Raw genomic sequence first — 13,307 nt, 5'->3', positions numbered from 1 at the left:
GAGCAGAGCGCGAGGTCGAGTGGGGATCGGCCCCGTGCCCCCAGGGCTCCTGGTACAGGTATTGGGTTTCCTCGCCGCGTTGCTAGGCGATGCACTGTGCAGGTGAGGCGTTCACCTGCCCCTCCAATGCCGCCGAGGTGCGCGTCACAGCAGAACGCGGGGTTGACGGCCACCTCGACCCCCCTCCCCTCTGTCCTACAGTCTCAAATTCGCCCGCTGGCGGTCGGGGGAGGGGGGGAATGTGCAGGGCCGCAGGTTCCCCTTGGTTACCGTGGCTCAGCCCGGACCAAGAATAGAGTCTAATCCCCGGGGTGCCATATGGGGCGGCGGGTGCGCTGTCCCTGGTGCTGACACCGCTCGCGCTGCTGCGGAGGGCGCTGCTCTCCACCGGTTGCTGAAACTCGGTCCACGCACGCGTCCTCCGAGCGCTGCCGCGCACCGGGGGCCAGGATGAAGATCAACATACTCGACCAGAGCCAGCAGCACCGGCCTCGGCAGCATCACCTGGCCAAGGTACGCGACGCCACGCAGCCTCGACGCACTCGCAGACTCGGGGGCGCTGTGGGTTTTGGTCGGGCCTTTTGTCGCCGCTGCGGCCGCTGTGATTTGTGTGCAGGGGCGTGACCGTGTGCTCGTGCTCGCGTTCCGGTTGATCCTCACGCAGTCCCTTAACCCAAACGTGGAATTAGTCATTTTAAATATTTACCCAGGGAAGCGTCTCCGAGTCTCGGGACGAGTGTTCAGGCGAGCTCTGCGTGGGATTTGGCTTCAGGTGGCAGGAAACCAGAGAACGCGGAGAAAACCCGCCAAGGTGTGGACAAGGGGCTGCCACTTAAGACTACCATCTCCTGGCCACGCCACGAATAAAACGCCGGACAAACCTGGTGGTCACTCGGCCAAAGAACCAGGCTCAAGCCTGCTTGGCTTCTGAGACCGGTTGCTCAGGGTTGTTGACAAGGGTGGCACGTAACCATTCAACTAATTCAGTGAATCGCTAACAGGCGGTCAGTCACCTTCCCGTCACTCTTCTATCGCTACCACGATCCCGTTACCATAAACCCGTTGATTCCTCCGTCCATGTTGAGGACTCACTCGGTCTCCCAGACACCCGACTGTTTCGTCTCATCTACACTTTGTTCAGTCACCACACTGCGCGTCGCAACAACGAACTCACACAGTGTCACCTCACTTGGCTTTCTTCTTCCCCCAGACTGCCCCACTTCCCTCCTCCTATCGTCTTTCCCTAAGCATGACCGCATGAACCTTCCGCAACGTCGATAGCGCTGTCTGTTGCTGGCCGCTTGATGTCACGGGCCTGTGGGCCGATACTCAGACACCGTCAGCTTCCCAACCCCGCCGTGCTGCGTGACGGCCTCCAGGTGGCATGATCAGCGCCACGCAGACGGGTTGTGCAGCCCGCTCGGCGTGACACCGGCGGTCTGTGTAACGGAGCTGAGGGCGTTATCCCCTCGCGAGCAAACGTCTTGAGACTCGGCGAGGCTTCTGCCGTGCACACCAAGAGCACGATTATGACGACGATGACGATGATTGTTCGGCCCCATAAAACGCGGAGTGGAGTTTCTGTCTCGCTCGCGCGGATTCGCAGCGCCCATGAGGGTAGCGCCACAGGGAATTGGCGCGGTGGGGGGAGGGGTGGGGGCACGTCTGCGTGCTCGGATTGGAAGGGGGGCGAAGGCGTGCAGGGGTGGGTGGTGTGGAAAACGCTGTTGCTGTAGCTTCAGCACTGCGAAATTGAAACGCGAAGTCTCGCGAGCGAACATCATGGGGAATGGTCCGGTGTGGCGTGGCAGCTCGGCGCGTTGGTGACGCGCATGCAGGACTCGGAGCGCGGGGTGCCGATGAGAGACCAGCTGCTCAGCGACACAATCATCCCCGACGCCACCACTGGTCAGGGCACCCCCACGCACCGCCGCCCCCTCCCCAAACGCACGCCCCTACCCCCCCTTCCCCCGTCCCCCCACTGGATCACGTGACGAGGCGCGGGTCCTGCTGTGCGCCGCGTGCAGGACGCGACCTCGTGCAGTGGATGGAGCAGGGGCTCCACGTGACCGCGGACGGTGAGAGTCCCCCCCCACCAAACCCCCTCAAATCCCCCCCCCCCACCACTCCCTACCCCGCCAAACGTTCTCTCCGAGATCACTTTCTGGGGTAACGGACTGTGGTTGTACGATGATAGCCCCTGCCAGAGGAATGTAGAATTTAAACCCCCTGTCTCGCGGCTGTTAAACCGTGCCATGCTCACACAGGCGTGGGGGGGGGGGGGCACGAGGCGACTCCGCTCTGCTCCTTGCAGACGCCCGCAGTAGCTCCAATGTTGAACACCGCGCTAGACCTGTCGTGCAACCCGTGAGCAACTTGGGAGCAACTCAAACCCCGCAACCTCCCTATCTCCCCCCCCTTCTTCTCCACGCACCTCCCCCCGACCTTACCCGACCTCATCCGCCGGCACCCAAACCCCACCCCCCTTGCCCCCACCCTCCATTGCTCTCCTCCCATAGAGGCGCTGCACCTGAGCTGGCTGCTGGTCGCCTGTGGCTTCGTCTATCCGCTCTCTGAGCCGCGCAACCTCGCGCTGCGCCCCGATGGCTCCCTCTACCGCTTCCAGGTCACGCTGTGTGTGTGGGTCACGCTGTGTGTGGGTCACGCTGTGTGTGGGTCACGCTGTGTGTGTGGGTCACGCTGTGTGTGTGGGTCACGCTGTGTGTGGGTCACGCTGTGTGTGTGGGTCACGCTGTGTGTGGGTCACGCTGTGTGTGGGTCACGCTGTGTGTGTGGGTCACGCTGTGTGGGGGTCACGCTGTGTGTGTGGGTCACGCTGTGTGGGGGTCACGCTGTGTGTGTGGGTCACGCTGTGTGTGGGTCACGCTGTGTGTGTGGGTCACGCTGTGTGGGGGTCACGCTGTGTGTGTGGGTCACGCTGTGTGTGGGTCACGCTGTGTGTGTGGGTCACGATGTGGGTGTGGGTCACGCTGTGTGTGGGTCACGCTGTGTGTGGGTCACGCTGTGTGTGGGGGTCACGCTGTGTGTGTGGGTCACGCTGTGTGTGGGGGTCACGCTGTGTGTGGGTCACGCTGTGTGTGTGGGTCACTCTGTGTGTGGGGTCACGCTGTATGTGGGGTCACGCTGTGTATGTGGGTCACGCTGTGTGTGGGTCACGCTGTGTGGGGTCACGCTGTGTGTGTGGGTCACGCTGTGTGTGGGGATCAAGCTCTGTGTGGGTCACGCTGTGTGTGTGGGTCACGCTTTGTGTGGGTCACGCTGTGTGTGGGGGTCACGCTGTGTGTGGGGGTCACGCTGTGTGTATGGGTCACGCTGTGTGTGTGGGTCACGCTGTGTGTGGGTCACGCTGTGTGTGTGAGTCACGCTGTGTGTGGGTCACGCTGTGTGGGGGTCACGCTGTGTGTATGGGTCACGCTGTGTGTGTGGGTCACGCTGTGTGTGGCTCACGCTGTGTGTGGGTCACGCTGTGTGTGTGGGTCACGCTGTGTGTGTGGGTCACTCTGTGTGTGGGGTCACGCTGTATGTGGGGTCACGCTGTGTATGTGGGTCACGCTGTGTGTGGGTCACGCTGTGTGGGGTCACGCTGTGTGTGTGGGTCACGCTGTGTGTGGGGATCAAGCTCTGTGTGGGTCACGCTGTGTGTGTGGGTCACGCTTTGTGTGGGTCACGCTGTGTGTGGGGGTCACGCTGTGTGTGGGGGTCACGCTGTGTGTATGGGTCACGCTGTGTGTGTGGGTCACGCTGTGTGTGGGGGTCACGCTGTGTGTGGGTCACGCTGTGTGTGTGAGTCACGCTGTGTGTGGGTCACGCTGTGTGGGGGTCACGCTGTGTGTATGGGTCACGCTGTGTGTGGGGGTCACGCTGTGTGTGGGTCACGCTGTGTGTGTGAGTCACGCTGTGTGTGGGTCACGCTGTGTGTGGGTCACGCTGTGTGTGTGAGTCACGCTGTGTGTGAGTCACGCTGTGTGTGGTTCACGCTGTGTGGGGGTCACGTGTGTGCGTGGGTCACGTGTGTGTGGGGGTCACGTGTGTCTGTGGGTCACGTGTGCTCGTTCTCCTTCTGTCCGCAGGCCCCCTACTTCTGGCCACTTCATTACAGCCAGAGCGAGGACACGGACTACGGTGGGGGGCAACGCCGAGACGACGGGAACCCCCCCCCCACACTCGCCATCCTCTTACCCCCCCCACCCCCCCACACTCGCCATCCTCTTACCCCCCCCCACCCCCCCACACTCGCCATCCTCTTACCCCCCACCCCCTCACCGCCCTCTCTCTCACGCCTCCCCACTGCGTAGCTCCACTCCACTCGCACCCCACCCTCTTGTCACCCCTCCACCCCCCCCCCCACAACACCTCACCGCCCCCCCCCCCACAACACTTCACCGCCCCCCCCACAACACTTCACCGCCCCCCCCCCCACAACACCTCACCGCTCCCCGTGCCAGCTGTGCCCCTCCGTGTTTCCACAGCGATTTACCTGGCGCGGAAAAACATTCGCAGCAAGGGAGAACTGGACGAATACGAGAAGGTGCGATCAGAACCGGCATCATCATCAGCAGCAGCAGCATCATCAGCAGCAGCGGCAGCGGCGGCGGCATAATCAGCGTCATCGGCAGTTGCCGTGGTTCCTCACTCGCCCCCCACCCCCCCGTCCTTCTCTGCCCCCCTCCTCGTCCTCGCCCCCCCCCCCCGCCCTCACCAGGAGTTGTACTCCGCGCTGCACCAGAAGATCAACCACGAGTGGGATTTCGTGGTGTGCCAGGCCAAGGAGCAGTACAGGTGAAGGGCGCAGGTGGGGGGTGGGGTGCAGGTGAGGGAGGGAGGTGAGGGAGAGAGGTGAGGGAGAGAGGTGAGGGAGAGAGGTGAGGATGATGGAGTGATATAGGTGCTGTGGTGGGTCTGTCGAGGCGAGGTGCTGGCTGGGTGTGTATCCGTGTGTGTGTTTCTGTGTGGTTAGCGCGCTGCGCTACGAACCCGGCCACCCGAGTTCAATTCCCGCTCACGGCCAACACCGGTGACGATTATCTGAACCATTACCGGGCCTCCCCTAGGTCGACTTAGCCTCAAATAACTACCTGGCGCAGTGTGTACATATCAGCACTGGGGAGACAAAGGCCGCTGGGCGTGGTGCTGGCCACCCACCTCCTTGTGCGATGTGCCGACCTTCATCGGCGCTCGCTAACAGCACTTGCCCCGAGAGTGCGCGGCAGTTACACGGGGCGTCTTTGTCTTTGTTGTGCAGGAGCGGACGCGAGCGTCCCAAAGGCGACCGAGTGGTCCTCGAGTGCCAGGAGCGCGCCCACTGGCTCGTGCGGAGACCCCCGGTAGCCACACGCACCGCACGCGGTGGGGGGGGGGGGGCGCACCGGGCCCCCCATTGAGGGGGGCAGCGCTGGGTGGAGCTGGTTGTCCCGCGTTCATTGATTGTCTTTTTGACCCCCCCCCCCCCCTCCTCCACATCCCGTGCAGCCCGGTGCCTTGCATGCCCTGGACAGTGGACTCAACCGAGTGCTGGAGCCTGGCGCGGAGGAGGTGACACCCTGCGCCCAGCACCCTGCACACCACATCAAGTGCCCTGCACACAGCACCCCCGAACCTAGCACGGTGCATCCTCTAAGTGTCTGTCTCTCATTTTGCAGAAACCAACGGTGGAGCTTTACCGTCGCCAGGTGAGCTCCGCTCCACCTCGCTCCACCTCACCCCGCTCCGCTCCACCCCGCTCCACCTCACCCCGCTCCACCTCACCCCGCTCCGCTCCACCCCGCTCCACCTCACCCCGCTCCACACCACCTCGCTCCACCTCACCCCGCTCAACCCCACCCCGCTCAACCCCACCCCGGATGATCCGGCTCCACCCCACGCGTGTAAACACTTACGAATGAAGTTGGCCAAACATACCACGATAGGACCACAGAGCTTGGGCAAGTTGTTGGCGGCGCCAATTTTGGCTGCATGGGATCACCCCTCCCTCCCCCCTCCCTCCCTCCCCCCTCCCTCCCTCCCCCCACCCGCGCCTCTGCACAACGGCGGCGCGCGATACAAACTCCCCAGCGCCGCCTGGATGTGCCCTTGGCACAAATGACGACGAAATACATATTAACAAAAAAACGTACATCACAAGCAACACGTGGCACACAAACTACGCGTGCGTCCCGTACACAGCGGTGTCGTCCTTTTGTGTTCAGCGTGTTGTCCTTCCGCCGCACCTCCGCGTTCGCAGCGTTGGCTACGTACGGTGAGAAAGAAGTTCAGTGTGCATGGATTCATGTTGCTGTGGGGCGGCGGGTGGGGGCGGGGGGGGGTTTCGTGTTGCTGACCTGGCCGTGAACCGTGTCCCCCAGGTCATGTACTACCAGCAGGCCGCGTTGCGTTCTCGTACCAAGTCCTCCGTCTCCCTCGGGAGGTGAGGCCTGACACGAAATTGGGGGGGGGGGGGGTGTGGGGGGTGCGAGGGGCGGGGGTACGCTAACCCATGACACTCCCCCCCCCCTTAGTCTGTTGAAGTTCACGGAGTCGTCCAGCGTGTACGACCCCCTACTCACCACGTGTCTCCCCAGCAACCCCTGGGTAACGGACGACACCATGTACTGGACCCTCAACTCCCCCAGGTGACAGTGCTCACGGGACGACATCCCCGTGACCATAACCATGGCCCTAGCCATAGGCCTGACCCTTCACCTAAAGCTCATCACAATCGTCAATAACGCAAGCATTATTTTATACGGGCAATGGAGAAGGGTCATTGCCCGAAACGTCGCCTATTATATATTTTTTCTGTCAAGGCTGCAGTGTTATTGATGGACGTGTTGAGTGTGTTAGTTTGTTAAGTGAACTTTGCGCGCCACTGCCAACGCAGCAGCAGCAGCATATCGTGTCAAATGAACACTCGCTCTGACCCCAACACTCATACTAGCCCCGCATACGTGATGTCTGTGTGTTGTGTACGCGTGGCTTGTGTTGCGTACACGTGTTGTCTTTGCGTGGTGTGTGCCGTGTACGCGTGGTGTGTGCACGTGTTGTGTATACGTGGTGTGTTGTGTGCATGTGTATACGTGGTGTGTGGTGTGTATACGTGGTGTGTACGTACACGTGTTGTGTACACGTGTTGTGTACACGTGGTGTGTGGTGTGTACACGTGGCGTGTGGTGTGTACACGTGGCGTGTGTTGTGTATACGTGCTGTGTGGTGTGTACACGTGGCGTGTGGTGTGTACACGTGGCGTGTGGTGTGTGCACGTGTTGTGTACACGTGGCGTGTGGTGTGTACACGTGGTGTGTGGTGTGTACACGTGGCGTGTGGTGTGTACACGTGTTGTGTACACATGGCGTGTGGTGTGTACACGTGGTGTGTGGTGTGTACACGTGGCGTGTGGTGTGTACACGTGGTGTGTACACGTGTTGTGTATACGTGCTGTGTGGTGTGTACACGTGGCATGTGGTGTGTACACGTGTTGTGTATACGTGCTGTGTGCTGTGTACACGTGGCGTGTGGTGTGTACACGTGTTGTGTATACGTGCTGTGTGGTGTGTACACGTGGCGTGTGGTGTGTACACGTGGCGTGTGGTGTGTACACGTGTTGTGTACACGTGGCGTGTGGTGTGTACACGTGTTGTGTATACGTGCTGTGTGGTGTGTACACGTGGCGTGTGGTGTGTACACGTGTTGTGTATACGTGCTGTGTGGTGTGTACACGTGGCGTGTGGTGTGTACACGTGTTGTGTATACGTGCTGTGTGGTGTGTACACGTGGCGTGTGGTGTGTACACGTGTTGTGCTCAGCGTGGAGGTGCCCACGCGGCTGCGTGTGGAGCGCTGGGCGTTCTCGTTCCGGGAGCTGCTCCGTGACCCGCGGGGCCGACGCGAGTTCCAGGCCTTCCTCAAGAAAGAGTTCAGCGGTGCGGGGGGGGGGGGTTGAGGGGGGCGGAGATGAGGGAGGGGGCACAGGTAGGGGGAGGCTGCCCCCCACATGGCCTCCGCATAACGGCTGGGACAGCGCAGCCCTCGACTGTGTGTGAAGAATGGATCTCAGAGGTAGCTCCGTGATATCCGCTTCCGCGGCCCGCTCTTTCACACGGAGCGAGGCCGGCACTGCTCTGCGAGGTTGTTGACTGTGTGCTCCATCACGTGACGGCGATAGCAACATCGGGGACACGCGTTTGGGGGTATGCGCTGTCGTGTAATGTGCGATGTTTGTGATGGCGCAGGGGAGAACCTTGCATTCTGGGAAGCCTGTGAGGACCTGAAGCATGGGGATCAGAGCAAAGCGAAGGAGAAGGCGGAGGAGATCTACAAGTGAGTGGCGGGGGTTTGGGTGCGCCTCTCTCCCCTCTCACTTACCTCTCCCGCTCTCGAATTCCAACTCTCATCCTTCTTCCCTCCCTGCTCACTCGGTTTCAGATGCCCTCCCGCACGCTTCTCCCTCTGCCTCTCGCTCGCTCTCTCATCTCTCCCCCACGCGCTCCCCCCCCCCCAGGCTGTTCCTGGCGCAGGGCGCGCGCCGTTGGATCAACATCGACGGGAAGACCATGGACATCACGGTGCGCGGCATCCAGTGCCCGCACCGCTACGTGCTGGACGCCGCGCAGACGCACATCTACATGCTCATGAAGAAGGTGGGGGGAAGCGCGCGGGGGGCTGGGGAGGGGGCGACTGGCGTGGCGGTGACATCACCACGGAGCTTGTGCCAGGCTATGTGCACCATTGACGACACCACGTGAAGTGTCGAACGCCCGCTCGCAGGAGGTCACGGGGCAGAGCCAGGTGCCATGGGTCGGCTGACTGAGATGACTGGCCGATGCACCACCTGTTGCCCCCTACCGTGCCAACTACAGCACGCAGCCTAGGGCAGCCACGTTTTCAGTTCTAGGTGTAAACTCGGACTTGTTTCTCAGGCACCCTGGCCCTATCAGCACTGCACAGTACCAGTGCAACGCCGGTACCACAGCTAAGGTACAAATCAATTCCTGTACCAGACACACAGACGCCAGGACTGCCTCGGACGATCTGGGGTCAGATCTAGACAAAGTGGCGACCCAAGAATTTACTGAGCCCATAATTTGCACGGGGGTTCATACAATGAGCACCGCCTTTGAGGGTTGAACAGTGGATGTCTGGGTCAAACCTGACTTCTCCTCTTGACCTTGATCCTGACCCCTGCCTCCAGGACACCTTCTACCGCTACCTCAAGTCGGACCTCTACAAGAGTCTCCTCGCCAAGGCCGTGGTGCCGCGTGAGACCGACAAGAAGTGAGAACCCCCTCCCCTCTACCCCCTTCCCAGGGCGATGCCCACCCCCCGCCACCCCCGAGATGGGCTGGGACTGGTCCCGCGAGAGGTAAGCGGTGGCCACACGGGGACCTGCGTGTCCGTTACTGCACGAGCGGAGGAGTGGAGGAGGAATGGATCCGCAAATCAGGAAGGAAACGAAAATCAGGCGCAAATCTTCTGGGACGGACACGGAATCGGCGACGAGGGAAAAGATACAATACTCATCGATGGCAATTCATCAGACACTTGGACGTGCAATAATAACGTGCTTACATGGCGATTACTTTTCTCCCCCTCTCTCCTACCACCCCCCCCCCCTCTTAGTGCCCGCTTCCCACGCCACGCGAGCCCCAGCCCAGTGGTCCTACGTGCGGCCGAGGAGGAGGCGCGAAAGGCCACGGCAACGGTGCCGCAGGTGGACCTCACACAGGTCATGAGCAAACTGGACAAGCGAAACCAGCCTCCCAAGTGACACACGGGCAGCACACACACGGACAGCACACACACACACACGCAGCACACACACACACACACGCAGCACACACACACACACACGCAGCACACACGAGCAACGAATACACGTGCAGCGCACACGCCACTACTGAACCCTGCACACAAATGCCTCGCACACAAAAACAATCGCTATTCTCGACGAAGTGGCAGTGACGTTACTTCCTCATTTATCAGGCTAGGTGCACTTTGAGGCCATGTGAAGTGTGGTATGAATTAACGGAATCAGTTGATTGGCAGATGCACCAGTCGTGCTCTCTCCTGAGCCACCTCGTTGTATTTTATCCGCCCGGTGCTCCGCTCGTTGTTGTGAGCGTCGCTCCTCCGCCCTCCGCTGTTGCTGGAGAGCGACTGTTTCCAACTGCCCTTCACGAGCCTCCACCACCGCTGGTACCAGTTCTCGGCAAGTCCACTCAGCTCCATATCCTCCTGAACCACATCACTCCATGTCCTCTCTTGCCCGTGCCACACCCATTTATGCCCCTCTATCTGGCCAGTCAAAAGCTGCTCGGGCACGTGGTGGCTGGGCATGTGAGCTACACAGTGAAATATCATGGTTATCATGATCCCTCCTGCAAAGAATGAAATGGATCGTAGGCACGACAGCCTGGATGTTATAATCCGGCACAGGTGTTCCTGAAAAGGGTCCACGTTTTGCAAGCATAAACACATGGATGGGGCATAATTGTCGCCGAGAAGACCCAACATTTAATGTGGAGCCTACAGGCCAGGTAGTTTCCGCACAGCGTTACGCAGCCAATAAAAAAAAGATTACGCTGCTCGACTGAGTTGGAGTGAGACCTCCGCTATCAAGTTGGAGCTCTCACGAGCATTCTGGCCAGGCAATCAAACCCCTCAATCCTTCTCTACCATTACCCTAGTACTGGTGGAGAATTTACGGGGGTGGGTGTTTCGTGACGTAGAATACCGAGACGAGTGTTCTGTGTTGTAAGGACTGATGGAAAGGCCCCATCTCGTGGTGGCACGCTCCAACTACAGTAGCAGAACTCCTGGAAGTGAGCAGCGGTAACCTGATCAATCAGCATTGCAGATTTGGTTGACCAATAAGGAGCCATCCCTTTACCGCACAAAGGCATCGCTCAAGCTGCCGCTGTATCTGCAGAAATTCCACTGGCACAGCCATGGAAAACTCCTCGAACTACGTGGTCAAACAAAGGTCCTGGATTCTGCAACATCCCCTTGCCAAGCAGCGTGCTGACAAGCTCGTGGACCCCCAGTGTGGTCTCAGGCCAGGGCGGTCCTGCAGACAGGAGAGGAGCTTCAGTAGGACATACAAGCACACACACACACATAATTACACACATACATAGAATTGCACACACACCTATACACACACGTACACAACGACACAGGTACACACACGACCACCGTTGGCATGTTTAGAAGGCGCAGGATGTCTCGAGGCAGCGGTACACCTTTATCGCGTGAACACGGAGCCATCCTGCTGTCTGCGCTTGCTATGATCCATCCGCTGTTGCTGTGCGTGGTTCACTATTATCATTCACGCTTGTTGTGTTGCGCGCCGTGTCGCTATCGGCGCCGAGCTGGTCAACCACACCGCTCACTCAAAAGTGATCCCCCCCACCCCGCCCTGCTCGCTTGAGCATTGAGGATTTGGTGCTCACATCTCCTGCTTACAGTCCCGAGTCAGCCGTTGGACAATCCACATTCCTATGACGGGGGTGAGCCCATCGTAGGAACCACCGTTGACCTCCAACACAAAACAGTACTCGCTTTGTCGACCTTGGAAGGATGATGGGATGAGCCAACCGCCCCAACCAGGATTTGAACTGGCAGACCTTCCGAGGCGAGCCGCTCGCTCCACCGCTGCTGTAGGCGCTCGCTCGTGGCTATGCGCGGCGCTTCTCTCTTGTTCACGAGCGCCTCGATTCTCCGCAAGCGTCCTCCGCGCTCGTTTCCATCGCCCGCGGTTGTCTCCGCGATGCCTCCGACGGACGTCGTTTCTCAGTTCTCCGCAAAATAACCGCGTCTCGTCATCACCGCCGCTCACCACACGGGGGCACTGCACGTCCAAGTGTCCCCCCGCTCTGCATGCCCCACTGCCTCCCTCTGCATGCCCCATGCCCCCCTCTGCATGCCCCACTGCCCTCCCACTGCATGCCCCATGCCCCCCTCTGCATGCCCCACTGCCCCCCTCTCCATGCCCCACTGCCCCCCCTCTGCATGCCCAAGTGGACCCCAAATCGGCATGCCTCCCCCCCCGCCCCCCATGCCTTCTGCGAATTCCGCCACCGTCCGCTCTCCGCGTGGGGTGCTGCCCCGCGCTGAGCCGCGTGTCTCCCCCCGCACAGGCCTCGAGCTCCCCGTGCCGCGCCGGGGTTTATACGGGCGGGGGGGCGCCCTCATCCCTGCTGCCCCTCTCCCGCGTGCCCCCCGGCGTTCGGCTCGCGCGGAGCCTCTCCTCCTCAACGAGCAGCGTGGCCCCCTCCTCCCCAGCTCCTCCGCGCGCTGCTCCCGGCTCCTCCGGCTCCTGATCCCCAGCTCTTGAGACCCTGATCCCACAAACCCATAGGCTCTGACCGTGAGTGCTGAGAGTCACCCTCTCGCGAGCCCCCCTCCTGCGCTTGTTTCTGCACCCCCCCCCCATCCTCCCCCACCCCCCCCCCCCCATCGTGCACACCGCCCCCCCCCCTCCCCTCGTGAATAGGTGATTACGAATAGGAGACATGAATAGAGTGTGACTAGCGTGTGAGTAGCGTGAGTAGTGGGTTCTGAATAGGGGGATTGTAAATAGAGGGGTTAGTGGATAGAGGAATGCGATTATATTATAGGACTGTGAATCGAGATTCGTATAGGAGTGAATAGATGAGCGTAAATAGAGGGCTGTGAATGAGAGCAGGCGAGTGTGTGTAGAGAGAGAGAGAAGGCGCGAGACCAGGAGGCGTTTGAGTCGTGGCAATAAAAGGCTTGTGAATAGACGAACGTGTGGCGTCGGTCTTGTTTCGTGATGCTGTTGGGGGTGCGCATAAGAGATCTGGGCACCACAGTCCCCTCCCCCGGCAGGCGAGGAGGTTGCGTTGGCTGGGTCACGTAGCCCGCATGCCCAAGCAGCTTCTGTTTGGCCCGATAGAGGTCGGATAAACGTGCAACGGCACGGGCTTAGAGAAGATGCGGCTGCTGGAGAATGTGGAGCTGTGCGGACTCGCCGAAGAATGGCAACCGACCGGTGTCAAGATCGGCCTCTGTGGAGGAGAGGCTCGTGAAGGACGCTGCTGCTACCGGGCAGCTGGGAGCCAGTCGCCCTCCAGCAACAGCGAAGGGCGAGAGGAGCGGAGGGCCGGGCAGATAAAACGCAGCGATCTGGCACAGTGGGTGGGTGGGGTGGGGGTCACAGGCGGTCCATCTGCCAAGTCATCTCAGTGAACCCATGGCACCTGGGTCTGTGCCGTGATGCCTCGCCGGCAGCGTCGAGACTTTCACGCTCCACGTGGTGTGGATGGCCGCGTGACGTCACGACAGTCCGCGGTT

At 60.6% G+C, this 13,307-nt stretch overlaps 1 protein-coding gene across 2 annotated transcripts; it reads left to right on the top strand.

Moving 5' to 3' along the window:
* The first annotated feature begins 44 nt into the window (after nucleotides 1–44).
* On the top strand, nucleotides 45–12,757 carry LOC116949673 (regulator of G-protein signaling 9-like). Of its 2 annotated transcripts, none has more exons than XM_032967238.2 (18): nucleotides 45–513; nucleotides 1,812–1,908; nucleotides 2,028–2,078; nucleotides 2,520–2,626; nucleotides 4,092–4,143; nucleotides 4,491–4,549; nucleotides 4,724–4,800; nucleotides 5,264–5,345; nucleotides 5,491–5,553; nucleotides 5,661–5,690; nucleotides 6,363–6,424; nucleotides 6,516–6,629; nucleotides 7,800–7,915; nucleotides 8,225–8,312; nucleotides 8,494–8,632; nucleotides 9,184–9,266; nucleotides 9,612–9,702; nucleotides 12,131–12,757. In XM_032967238.2, exons 1-18 carry the CDS (start codon nucleotides 451–453, stop codon nucleotides 12,311–12,313), a joined length of 1,557 nt encoding a protein of 518 aa, XP_032823129.2. In that variant the 5' UTR covers nucleotides 45–450; the 3' UTR covers nucleotides 12,314–12,757. The 2 variants fall into 2 exon arrangements, with proteins under 2 accessions (XP_032823129.2, XP_032823128.2); XM_032967237.2 differs by having other exon boundaries at nucleotides 9,612–9,717.
* Nucleotides 12,758–13,307: the final 550 nt, after the last annotated feature.

This window comes from Petromyzon marinus, chromosome 37 (assembly GCF_048934315.1).
Source record: "Petromyzon marinus isolate PM22_M1 ecotype Great Lakes invasive population chromosome 37, UKy_Petmar_22M1.pri1.0, whole genome shotgun sequence".
Lineage (NCBI taxonomy): Eukaryota > Metazoa > Chordata > Hyperoartia > Petromyzontiformes > Petromyzontidae > Petromyzon > Petromyzon marinus.
The sequence above is the reverse complement of the archived record's forward strand: the minus strand, read 5'-3'. Positions and strand labels throughout refer to the sequence as shown.

Coding starts and splice junctions, on each gene's coding strand:
- LOC116949673 (XM_032967237.2), top strand. CDS start 451: ATGAAGATCAACATACTCGACCAGAGCCAGCAGCACCGGCCTCGGCAG. Junction 5,691..6,362: donor TGGAGCTTTACCGTCGCCAG/GTGAGCTCCGCT, acceptor CGTGTCCCCCAG/GTCATGTACTACCAGCAGGC. Junction 8,313..8,493: donor AAGGCGGAGGAGATCTACAA/GTGAGTGGCGGG, acceptor CCCCCCCCCCAG/GCTGTTCCTGGCGCAGGGCG.